At 50.7% G+C, this 13005-nt stretch overlaps 1 protein-coding gene across 1 annotated transcript in view; it reads left to right on the plus strand.

Moving 5' to 3' along the window:
- The window catches only part of Ret (ret proto-oncogene), a 52797-nt gene that overhangs the window by 35079 nt on the left and 4713 nt on the right, over positions 1-13005 (plus strand). Inside the window, exons 9-18 of the mRNA XM_077798610.1 lie at positions 372-482; positions 1184-1303; positions 2058-2314; positions 4488-4635; positions 6264-6371; positions 7436-7650; positions 7737-7859; positions 9921-9991; positions 11109-11246; positions 12208-12307. Coding sequence (XP_077654736.1) covers positions 372-482; positions 1184-1303; positions 2058-2314; positions 4488-4635; positions 6264-6371; positions 7436-7650; positions 7737-7859; positions 9921-9991; positions 11109-11246; positions 12208-12307 — 1391 coding nt within the window. The remainder of the gene's footprint in view (positions 1-371; positions 483-1183; positions 1304-2057; positions 2315-4487; positions 4636-6263; positions 6372-7435; positions 7651-7736; positions 7860-9920; positions 9992-11108; positions 11247-12207; positions 12308-13005) is intronic.

Below are 13005 nucleotides of genomic sequence, written 5' to 3' on the forward strand. Positions count from 1 at the left end.
CTAGAACCCTGGGTTGGATTCACTCCAGGCTTGGGAAGGTCTGGGCCAACAACCACTGTTTGCCTCACTGAGTGTGCCTGTGACTACAAAGGTCCTACTCACAGTGTCACCTAAGGGGGTTCTGGCCTCATCTGGCCTCCCTGATCTCCATCCCAGGACTGCCCAACCCTTCCAGCCCTGGGGATCCTTGCCTCTCTCACTCCTCAGGGATACTTCCACTGGTGTTAAGGTTTATGTCGTATTTCTCTGCACAAGCTTCCGTTTGCCTCTTCCTAGAGGGGCAGGGTCAGCTTAGGAGGCTGTGAGGAAGTCTGATAGGAGTGGGGCTCTTCCACATGGGGTGACATCCTATACCATGTTTCATGTCATAGGGATCACCAGGAACTTCTCCACCTGCTCCCCCAACACCAAGACTTGCCCTGATGGTCACTGTGATGCCGTGGAGAATCGGAATATCAACATCTGCCCCCAAGACTGCCTCAGTAAGCTGCCCACTCATCTCCAGTGGTGGTATTTAATCAGTGTGCCTGGGGACAGCTAGCAGTAGAGAGACTTGAATCTCTCCTGCACACAAAGTGGCTATCTCCATTGGTTTGCTACATCAAGCTGCATTGTGGATGTAACTCAATGGTAGAGTGCCTGCTTAGCATGTATGAAGCCCTGGGTTCAATCCCCAGCATAGAAAAAAAGATAAAAGTGTGCTCTGTTAGATTCACTAAGCATGATTCATCAAGCCAAGCCTCCTTCTAACATTTCGTTTAAACAAAACTTGGGATCCTGGTGACTCCCGTGTCACACTGGCTGACTCACAGGGCTACAGCCCTCACGTCCTGCTGGCTGCTCAGGGCCAACTTTTCCTTTTGGATACCTAAGGACCCATTTTCTGCTTCTGAAAAGTAACCATGTGTAGTGTTTTCTGGGACTCAGCCAGGACCCTGGGCAATCTGGGTTCCTCTCCTATCCCCCATGGCCAGAGAATCATCTTGGGAGCATTGTCTCTAAGACCCCTGCCCAGGCGAGCAGGGCTCCTGAAGTTACTACCGTGGCTGGGTCTGACAACACCGTTGCTTGCTGACATCCAGTGGGGATGGGTGCTTGCTGCCTTAGGACACTATTTTCATAATCTGGGGACCCAGAGGTGGCAGGCTACCCTAGAGGCTGAATGGACTGTGTGTATCCTCAGGGGGCAGCATTGTTGGGGGACATGAGCCAGGGGAGCGCCGGGGCATTAAAGCCGGCTACGGCATCTGCAACTGCTTCCCTGAGAAGAAGAAGTGCTTCTGTGAGCCAGAGGACAGCCTGGGTGAGTAAGGGATCTGGGCCCCTGCTCAGAGCCCTCCCCCTCCCTGAGTCCTAAGGAGGGTTTCCAGTGGCACTTGTGAGTTTCCAAAAATGAGGAGATTCCAGGGAGGCTAGTGAACCGCACAAGTCTCCTCCACCCGCTGGGTCTCAGTTTCCTCATTGAAACAACCCTGGAGAAGGCTTAGGGACCCCTGCAAAGTTATTCTGGTCCTAAATTTTCTAATGAAGGATGGGGCAAAAAAGCTGTTCTTCCTCCAAATAATTTGTTATCTGCCTCGATTGTCTCTATGGAGGGCTCTTGCTGGGCCCTGACATGGTGCTTGGGACCAACCCTCCTAGCCAAACCATCTAGTCACACCTTCAGAAGCTGCAGATGTGGTAGGAGGTGGAGGCTGCAGTGACTATGCTGGGGGAAACGCTGATGCCTGAGCCCAGGGACAATTTCCTGGTATCTGAGTTATTACAGGGCCCTAGGTCCCAAGCCTGAGATCCTTTTTTCCTCTCCTTCTGCTTTTTTTTTGTGAAAAAAAAGTACCAAAGATATTTGAAGCAGAGGAAAACTTGTTGCTCACATGCCTTGGCTGTACCTCAGCGGGTTTCTCAACCTCTCTGACTATTTTACCCTACTTTCTGGGAGGGTACTAGCAGGTTACCCTCCTACTAGGGTAGGGGGCACATACACAGCAGCAGCACCTGAGTTCAGTGGGTTCCATTGGCCAGCTCACAGGAAACTCATCATTGTGCCCCTGCTGCAGGCCCGTTGTGTGATGAGTTGTGTCGCACGGTGATCGCAGCTGCTGTCCTCTTCTCCTTCATCGTCTCAGTCCTGCTGTCCACCTTCTGCATCCACCGCTACCACAAGCATGCCCACAAACCATCCATTGCCTCTGCTGAGATGACCTTCTGTCGGCCTGCCCAGGCCTTCCCGGTCAGCTACTCCTCCTCTGGTGCCCGCCGGCCCTCACTGGACTCCGTGGAGAACCAGGTCTCTGTGGATGCCTTCAAGATCCCGGTGAGGGTCCCCAAGAGATCTGGGAGCAATGGGAAAGTGTCAAGGAGAGAGACACATGGGGTTTCCTTACTACTCGTCTGTCTCTCACAGCTTGGGGCTCAGCAAACAGCCCATGCATCCTTGCCCACACACCTCGCATCACCACCAGGAGGCCCCCTGCCTGCCCCGAGTTGCTCTCCAGTGAAGGAGACTGGCTGTGAGACAGGTGGTCCCGTGGGTATAGTCTGATGGGTACTAATTGAGACAGACTGGGATGTCAGTTGTGAGGAGCCCAGGGAAGGTAGAGTGGGCCCCACCTAGCAGGGGAGGTATGAACAGAGGCCCTAAGGTGGAGGCCAAGTAATGAAGTCCCCATCAGCCTTCTTAGAGGCTGGAGCCCCTATGGGTAGGAGTCAGGCACAGGAGGCCTGTGTTCTGCCATAATTTCCATTCTGTTGGGAAGCCTGGGGCAGCAGTAGTCATAGGTGTTATCCCATACTGGCCAGATGTGTTGGAGGGCCAGGGTGCAGCCAGGGCTCAGCCAGAGGAGAGCATGTCTGCTGGCGTGGAGGAAGAAGGCACTGAGGGTGGGGGGGACCGTGGCAGCCAGAGCCCACAGGCATCAGAGCCCACTTCTGGCGGAATCCCGCCCCCCATCCTGACCAAACCTCCCCTGGTCCTGCCCTGCAGTCTCTGCCCTTTTCTTCCAGGGGGGCCTGCCCCTTCGGCATCCTGCTGGCAGGTATCCTAGGAGCTGGAAGCCAAGCTGGGTTTGGGGAATAGCCCAGGAAAGTGCTCTTAGGGCCTGGAATATGCAAACAGAGTGAACTAAGAAGCTTGGGCAGCCAGCATTATGAAGTATACAACTTTGCAGGATACAAAGTACCCAGTACCCAGTGGCCCTTGGGCCCAAGCAGGTCCCATTTCAGGCTAGAAGATAGTTGGGATTACTAGGAGTGGCTTTGCCTGGGGCCTCAGCCCTGGGGCATGTTTGGCAACACCCAGTCCTTGATCAGGGTCAGGACCACAGATGTGGTTCCTGCTCTCTCCCTCTGGACCTTCCTAGTCTGTAATTCCCATCCCCAGCAGCATCTTGGCCCTTCAGCAGGGCTCTAGGATGAGCCATCAGAATCCTCCACAAACTCAGTGTGGGGTTAGGCTGCACAGAAAGGCTGTGCTGGCTGGGTACTGGATTTGTCTGGGGTTCTTGGGGCATGTAAGATAAGACCAAGATAGCCCAGGAGCTCTATGCTGTTGAGAGGAGGCCACCTGCACATGCCTATGCAGATATCAGAGAGGATGACTCCAGAACTAGAGTAGTAGATTCTACTGAACCATCTTTGTGGATGGGGGAACCTAGCAGAGCCATCATGAGCTTCAAAGAGACTTGTACAAGGAGTGACACATGCCTGGTGCCAGCACAGTGGAAAAGGGTTCCTGACAGGCTTTATCCCCATCCCAGTTCAAGTACCTGGGCACAGCTGGATCTGGGAAGGTGTCCAGAGAAATCATAATTGGGACTTGATTGGGAGGGCATAGAAGATGGCATTCCAGACACAGATTAAGTGGGGGATGTGGTGATCCCATGTATGCAAGATGGGCCCATGAGAGGAGCATCTGCTTCCATGCTTCAGGTTAGAGGTTTCCCAAGGAGCTCAGTGGCACCTTTTTATTGTTGTTGTTGTTGTTGGGACAGCCACACAGGGAAGTTGCCCTGGATGTTTCCATTTTAGTTGAGGGTTCTGGGCTAGCAGGTGGCCTCAGCCATGGATGCCCATTTGGTCCTCTGGGAACCCCAGGGGGATCAGGAAGAACAGAGCCTGAGCTGCGGTCGGCCTAAGTATTCATGGGTGTCAGGCAGTCTCAGGACTGACTTGAGAAACAGGGACTTGAGTCCTGAGTGGTTCAGGCATGTTCAGTAGACTGGCATTGAGTCCAGACCCCCACTTGAGGAAACCCACCATGGAAGGGCACTCAGGACCTGGCCATGGGCTTCTTTTTTAATGGAGCACATATCGTTAATCCTAGTTTAGATGATGACCAGTTCTTCACAGGCTTGCCCTTTTCCATGGACGGGGGGGGGGGGGGGGGGGGGGGCAGTGGGGGGGGCCTTGATGGCCTTGCCTTCATCCTTTCCTGTTCCTTCACACATTTTTCTCCTTTTCTTCTGTCCCCACCCTCAACCTCAATGTAGGAGGATCCAAAGTGGGAATTCCCTCGGAAGAACTTGGTTCTTGGAAAAACCCTGGGAGAAGGCGAATTTGGAAAAGTAGTCAAGGCAACCGCATTCCGTCTGAAGGGCAGAGCAGGGTACACCACTGTGGCTGTGAAGATGCTGAAAGGTACTCATCTAGGCACCTGCATAGGCACATATTGGAGTCACCAGGGTGTGTGGGGCCCTTCCCATTGCTGTTAAGGAGCAGCCACAATCTGGGCATCTCCCACAGACATATGCCAGCTGGGTACATGGCCAGTGGTCCTAGGGAAGCAGAGTAAGGATTTTCTCTTAGAAGGTGCTAAGGATGCTATTTCTGCACTGTTGTCCATGAAGAGTCTGGGGTTTAAAAAACTAACTCATTTTATCCTATCATCCCAGATATAGAGCACCTATAAAAATTTAAATATAGTATCTAATATATAATTATATAAAAATAATATAATTATGTTATAATGGTTATAGTATCAAGTAATATCCTATGTGTAAGCTCTAGGTTATGATTTACAACCTATTTTAATGCACCTATATGTCAGTTTCATGGAAATATTTGCAGAATTGAAAACTTAGGACTCAATGGGTTAAAAAGCTCCTTGTTTTTTCAGCTGACAGTTGCCCCCACCCAAATCCAGCACCTTCATTTCTCTCAGCGAAGTGTCTGCTAGAGTCATGGTAAAGAGATCCCTTATAAGGATTGGCCCAAAATCCCAGCAACCCCTATAGACTTATGACCAGTCATTCCTTGAGTTTGGTTCTTGATGGACGTGCCCACCTTCCTGCACAACACAGGCAGGACTCTGGGCAGATGCTGTGGCTGCACTGGGTGGACTACATAGCATAAGGTGTTTCTAAATAGTTCTCTAGACCCTCACACTAGGTTCAAACCCAGATCCTGTGAAAGAGCACAGTTAGATCCTTGTAGTCTTAGTGCAGCCCAGCACAGTCCTAGCCCACCCAAATCTAGTCCAAGGAGAGGAGTTCTAAAGTCCTATCTTTCAGCTCTTCCTCCTCTCCAGACAAGTGTGGGACAGAGTAAGTGGTGTGACATATTTTAGCCACAGCTTCTGACTCTACCAGTTCCTCCACTCCTAGGCACCTGATGGTCGCCTGAGCATAGCTCTGGTCACCCCTGGAAGGTTTGTGCTTAGCAGGCCTTTCTGTGAAATCTGGTCATTTGCACAGTGTGCCGAGTACAGTTAGGCTGTCACAGGGGAGTGTGGCCAGCATTCAGAAGGCCCAGGCCAGATGTCCTGGTATGCAGCGAAAAGCTAACCTGCCTTACTCAGGTGTGTCCACATGGGTTTTCTGTGGCAACTAGCCCAGTGTGAGCTCCAAAAACACATGTGTGTTCAGGCACATTGGAAATCCCAGTACTCCTGTAGGGCTCCAGGCCCATGGCTCAGACAGGAGAGGAAGCCTAGGGACATTGAGGAGTCCTCTCACCTTCCAGAAGGATTAAGGAAGGGGGTTTTCTGCAGGCCACTGTCTTCTAAGGACTATAACTATAGGGACATGATGCCACTTACACAGCCCAGCCCTGACAAACTTTCTGCAGAAAGGTCTAACTTACATGGGAGCTTTCTCCCTGGGTTCTTATTGCCTGGGGCACCTGAAGTCCCTATTGGCTGTGGGGAGCCTGGAGCATCTGGGTGCTACTCTGTGCGGGAGATGATGATTTGTTCCCCACTCAGCATGGCCACACAAGGAGCTTCCAGGAGGACCCATGTGCAACATGCTGTTTGTGCTACATTTCAGAGAATGCCTCCCCCAGTGAGCTGCGGGACCTGCTGTCTGAATTCAACCTCCTGAAGCAGGTCAACCACCCACATGTCATCAAGCTCTATGGGGCCTGCAGCCAGGATGGTAAGGCTCAATAGGCAACTGCTGGGCAGAGGACAGGAGCTCCAGGTGGTTCCATTCTCCCTCTTCTCCCCTTTTCTGTCCTCTCCTTCCCTGTCCCTTTTGCCCTTGGGAATCTTGGGCTTCTGGCTCCATCTCTAGCCTGGAGCTTGGGTCTGGCTGTGTCCACTGACTTAGCAGGCACTTTCTGTCCAAAGGGCTCCCACCTGTAGCACTTCCTGGGCCTGCTGGGGCTGCTCAGAGATCTCCGATAGGACATCTCAGTTGTCAGCACCTGTTCCAGGCTGAGCACCCAGGGCAGGGAGCTCTAGAATGGACAGTTCATCCTGGAAACTACAGGGTACGAGGTGGGCCATGACCTCCTGGTAAACTCTAATAGTAGCCCTGCAGAGCAGGAATGTTAGCACTGTCTCAGAGAAGGACACAGTATACCACCCCATCTGCTGGTTGTCCAAGCCAACTGTGCTGCCCTGGAGTTCTAGAAGAGGTCATGTGAAGAGGACAGGGAACAACAGGTAAAAGGCAACAGTCACCCGGCTCAGTATCATCACAGCTCAGGGCTGGGCCTAGGGCAGGACTGCAGCCCTGGGAGCCACCGAGGGCAGGTGGGAATAGGGAGATGACCTGGGAGCAGAGCCAGGTACAGCCAAGGCAGAGCTAGCAGACTTGCACAAGACGGCCTCAACCAGTGCTCCCTAGCTAGTGTTGTACAGGACCAAAGATTTAGAAAGGCACAAAGTCTTAGATTCAGGGAGGGGTTTCTCCTAGGGCAGGGATGAGCACAGTGGACATCTGTCTCAGGAAGCTTGAAGAAGCTCTCACAGTATTTTGAGGGGGGGCTGGTGCCTACACTGGCATCCTGAAGCCAAGGGAAAGTGAGTCAAGAGTGAATAGGGTCTTCCAGGTCCTCACAACCCACAGAGCCTCAACTGCTCTCTGCCTAGAACAGTACTCTGCCTGAGCCCACTTGCTGATAGTGGCCTACAGCCTTTCCCTCTGCCTGCACTCCCAGAAGCCCAGAGCTGGCATGGCTCTACATGCCCACAGGTGCCTCTCTCTGCCCCCAGGGCCACTCCTTCTCATTGTGGAATATGCCAAGTATGGCTCCCTGCGGGGTTTCCTCCGAGACAGCCGCAAAGTGGGGCCCGGCTACATGGGCAGTGGAGGCAGCCGCAATTCCAGCTCCTTGGACCACCCGGATGAGCGGGCCCTGACCATGGGTGACCTCATCTCCTTTGCCTGGCAGATCTCCAGGGGCATGCAATATCTGGCTGAGATGAAGGTGTGTGCCATCGACACTGTTGCTCTAGCCCACCAGGATCTCTACAGATCCTGGCCTGGGGGTTCCTGATGTTTTTTTCCTCACAGCTTGTCCATCGGGACTTGGCAGCCAGAAATATCCTGGTTGCTGAGGGCCGGAAGATGAAGATTTCAGATTTTGGGCTGTCTCGAGATGTTTATGAAGAGGATTCTTACGTGAAGAGAAGCAAGGTAATTGTTTGTCCCATCTAGCAACCCTGGGTTAGGGGTAGGGTGAGCTGCGGAGGGAGACGTGTGGTACTGCTGTGTGTCACAGAGTGGGGTGTGCCCATAGAACATCTAGAAAAGAGGAAACAGACTTTTAGATGACTGAACTTTTTCTAGACTTCAATCCCAAATCTTCCCTCAGAGACCCCATTCAGGCTCTTACTGTGTCTGATCCTTCTCTTCCTGAGGTCCCTTCATGACTTTTGTAGCCTTTAATCATCACTTTCTAAGGTTAACTAATTAATTCTGTAAAAATAACAATCCCCCCTCCACAGTTATCCCTCTTGATTCTACAGAATAAAAGGCTACCATCTACCATCTGTATAACTTTATCTCTTTGCTTAAAGAAAGGTGAAATGAAATAAACAGAAGCTTGGCAATCATTCTATGCAGAAAGGAATGGGATGCTTCACAAGGAGGGTCTCCCACAGAGGCCTGAGACCTTTGGGCTGGGTGAGCTTGGAAGTGCAGGGAGTTCCTGAAAGATGGAGTCCAGTTTAGTGTTCTCGGGAACTTCCTCCAAGCCTACAAAAAAAATGTGGGACATCTGATCTCCCAGCATTGTCCTGTTCCTTTGGCAGTTACCTTGACCCTCTTAGTTTTGTTTCTTACTCCCAAATCTTTCCAGTGATGGCCCAGGTGAGGCAAGTTCAAGGGTCCCATTGACTAGGCATTTAGAGAGAACCCCACTCAAAGAAGAAGAAAAACAGCACACAAAATGCAACTTTTTATGATTCAGTTTTACTCTACAGGGTCAGAAGCAGTTTGTGTTGCCACTTATTGTGAGGACCATGTTTGTCTTCTGAGGTTTCCGTTGTGACAGCATATCTCAGAACTGCTAAAGGGAAGTGGAAGGTGCTGCTCCCTGCACCAGGGATAGTGTGACAGCCTTCCTGTTGACACATGGATACTTCTGGAGGCCTTGTGTCCTCTATGGAGTGGATTGGACAAGGCATCACCCACAAGAGTCATTGCAGCCATCTGAGAGCACAGGCTGCCAGGACTCTGCAGACAGCATTGTTGAGAACACAGTCATGCTTCATTAAGTACATAAGTCCTAAAGAATATGTTCAAGAAAAAGAAATTATAGCAAATGTTGGGTTAAAATCCAAGGCATGCATTTTTTAAATTAATTTGTTCTCAAGACTTACAGATGGTACCTACCTATAGTTCCAGCTACTCAGAAGGATCACTGAAGCCCACAGGTTCAAGACCAGCCTGGGCAATATAGCAAGAGCCCATCTCAAAAAGGAAGGAAGGAAGGAAGGAAGGAAGGAAGGAAGGAGGGAGGGAGGGAGGGAGGGAGGGAGGAAGGAAGGAAAAGACTTAACCATTGAAAAACTATTCCTCAAGTTGCATTGTAAAAGATTGGTTTCCTGTCATGGGAGATGAGAGAGACACTTATTCAGAGATGCCAAAAGGGCCCTAGGAAGAGGGAAAATTCAGCCTCAAGAGACATGAACAGGTTTCTTCCCTAAAGTCTTCTTCAGAAGAGCCTTTAGAGTTGGCTGCTACCAGAAGTCCCCAAGATAGAGCTGGGATGTAGCTCAGTGGTAAAGCACTTGCCTAATATCTGCAAGGCCCTGGGTTCCATTCCCAGCAGGGAGAAAGAAAAGTGGCGGGGGGAAAGAAGAAGTCCCTAAGACAGGGTTAGTTTTTCGAGCACATGTGCCTTGAGAACATCCAGACATATCTTGCTGGAGAATTCTTGGCCCTCTGTTGGCCCCATCCAGGACTTCCCAAAGCCCTCACATTGTTGCAGAGATGTGGTGCATGACAGATCACCCTGTGTGGCTGTGGGCAGCTGCCTGATTCCAGCCCCCATCTCGCAAAGCTCAGGAAATTCAGGCTGGACCTCCGGCTCCTTTGAGGCTGTGCTGTGCATTGTTAATCCTACACTTAGGCCTTGGTACTCGGGACTCCCTCCAGAGCTGTGACTCAAGGGACATGACCAACCTCTTCTTCCACCCTTGGTTTCTAAAGCTTCAGAGTAACATGATTGCCTTTCTTCCACCTCCTCTTTAGGGCCGGATTCCTGTCAAATGGATGGCAATTGAGTCCCTTTTTGATCATATCTACACCACCCAAAGTGATGTGTAAGTGTGGATATTGCCATTCTGGCGTGGGGGTTACAGAGGCCACAATGCCCATCTGTGCAACTTGGCCAGGGAACAAGGCTGGCTGCAATGCCAGCCATCTACATTGACCCCTGAGCTGAGGGATTTTAACATATTCATTCAACAATTGGTCAGGCCCAGGTAGCAGTGATGAAAACCGGTGGAATGGGAGCAGCTGGTCAAAAACCTTTCTCCCTCCATTCACCTTTTCCACACCTCCCTCCTCATCTCTGGCCAAACGTGGCCAAACAGTTCCCCTCCTGTGGATCTGTGGCCAGGTCAATTCAGGCAGAATACCCTGAGCTGTTCCCCCACCCATAAGAGGGACTTGGGGGGAGCTTCCACTTGGAGATCTCTTTACATGAGTTTTTGGGCTCAAAGGTAGGAGCTAAAATTTGTTCTTTCAGGTTGGATGAAACATGATTGATTCTAAAAACATAACATGCTTGCTTCTAAAGTGTTCTGCAATCCATAAATATGCAGATCTTGAATAACATGGCTGCGAAGATGCCATTCTTAAGCAGTTTTAAACAATAGATTTCTGATGATGTAAGTTGAATTGAAAAATTCAAAGACAAATACAATGGGAAGATTAAAGTTACTTGGACCAAACTACCCTAGTCAGTCCTGCCGGCATCACAGGCTTGGCCATCCAGCATCTTTGGTGGTGTAGGTGTATATAGTTTTTATAAGTGGGCTCATGTGATGTCTGCTATTTTCTGATATTTTTATTCCCACTTCATAGTAAGTTTTCACTAACAGTTTAATATTTTTCTATAACATTTTTCTCCTCTGAGACTTTATGAAAATTTCCTGACACACAGAAATGGTGAAAGGAATGTCGCCCTTGTAGCTCTTCCATGGCAGTGGCTGGTGTGAGGACGTCAGCATCCCTGGGGTTGGGTGCCAAGCAGGCAGTCCTTTCCCACTTCCATGCTGCATCCATCTGTGCAGCTAGACCCAGGCTGAAATCTGTGCACATTGGGCCATTCTGGCACTGGGGTTGATGGGGTCAGCAGCTGCTAGGGGAATGTATGTCTGGGTTCCAACCAGGATGCCCCGATGAAGACACTCACTGGTCACTTGCTCACCACAGGTGGTCCTTCGGGGTCCTACTGTGGGAGATCGTGACCCTGGGGGGAAACCCCTACCCTGGGATTCCTCCTGAGCGGCTCTTCAACCTTCTGAAGACAGGCCACCGGATGGAGAGGCCAGACAACTGCAGTGAAGAGATGTGAGCAGGGTTTACAGCTGTCCTCTGACGCGAGCACGCTGGGCTTTGGATGGGAGGAGACACCATCACCCATTTCCTCTCCACTCCCAAACAGCCCTGGGCCATCAACCCTAGGAAATCTGGGTAGTGGGAGTGACAGGACGAGGTTAGAGAGGCAGCCTTGGTTGTGGGGCAGATACGGGGACCCCTGGCCCCACTGGGAGCTAATGGGCTTCTGGGAACTCTTAAGAAGGAATAGGAGCAGGGACCACTATAGTGTGAGCTTAAAGCATCCTGCAGGTGGCTTGAGGAAGAGCATGTGTTGGAGAGTCCCAGGTGGAGGCAGAGTCAGGCAGGGGCTGCCCTAGGGCACTAGAATCATGATTCTTGGTACCAGTTCCAAGAATCCTGGTGGAAAACAGATGAGAGAGGGCCATCCAGTGGCAAAGATGAGTTGGTCCACTCCTGTCACAGTCTGCCCAACTTGGGGCAAGGTGAACCATGCCAGGGCAAGGAGGTACTCCCTCCCTGAATGCCTCCCAAGTACATACCCGTATCATAGTTTCAGAGCCCTGTGGCTATGTGCAGGTTTCTGGGAAAGCAGGAAAGGTGAAAGACAAAGATGTGATTGATTGCCAAAAGTTTTGTTCCTTTCCACACCTAAATCCCTTAGTTGGTTTATTCTTCATAAGAGTTTTAAGGATTAGCACTTCCTACTCAGCTACCATAGTAGATGCAACATCTGGTTCACTATCTGTCAGTGACTTTGTAATGAAAGATATGCTAGACCACAGTGCCTGGTGCCCTCAGCCCCTGAGTTCTCAGTGAGGCTCAAAGATATTAACAATGCATAAACATGGGTGAGGTCTGGGTACAGAGCCCCCCCCCAGAGGTATCATGCTGGATGTGGTGGCACCGCTGGGTGGTCCTGGCGAGACCTGGCCTTGCTGGGTCATCACTACCTGTCTACTATTCCCTTCAGGTACCGTCTGATGTTGCAGTGCTGGAAGCAAGAACCGGACAAGAGGCCAGTGTTTGCTGACATCAGCAAAGACTTGGAGAAGATGATGGTCAAAAGCAGAGTGAGTCTCAGAGCTGTTTCCCTCAGGCAGAGGTGGAGGGGATTCCAGCCTCACCCCCAGAGCACTGGATTTAGGCTCTCTGAGTTCCCAGGGTGAGACCACACTAGGGCTGGCCAGAGGGAGAGAGTCATGCTGTGTATCAAAGGTAGATAGCAGATTGAGCCTGCTTCTCAAGCCAGGCCCCTTGAGCATCTTTTCATCTGGAAAAATACATGATTCTTAGCTTGTCACTTAGGAAGAGCTCCCCAGAGACAGGCATACCAGGAGAATATTCCAAACCAAAGGAGATCCTTTGCTGTAACGAAATAAGAGAAAGTAGAATTGAAGCAGGCATCCTATATGCCTACACCCTGAGGTGTCTGGCTCTGGGGGTGGGCATGCTGTCACCATGTGTGGTCTACAGAAAGAGGCTCTCAATCTTCTGAATTTTAAAAGGTTTATGTTAAAGGTGGTATAGTGGTGCACATCTGCACTCCTAGCTCCTTGGGAACCTGAGTCAAGAGTATCACAAGTTTGAGGTCAAACTGGACAACTTAGCAAAATCTTGTCTTAAGATAAAAAGGGATCAGGACGTATAAGACCCTGGCTTCAATCCCAGCACTGCACCAAAAGAGAAAAAAACAAAAAGGTTTATGTTACATCTGCCCGTTTTTATTGTTAACAACTCATTTAAATTTCCCAAAGCCCAGTGTGGGCCA

Source organism: Urocitellus parryii, chromosome 5, assembly GCF_045843805.1.
Source record: "Urocitellus parryii isolate mUroPar1 chromosome 5, mUroPar1.hap1, whole genome shotgun sequence".
NCBI classification, from domain to species: domain Eukaryota; kingdom Metazoa; phylum Chordata; class Mammalia; order Rodentia; family Sciuridae; genus Urocitellus; species Urocitellus parryii.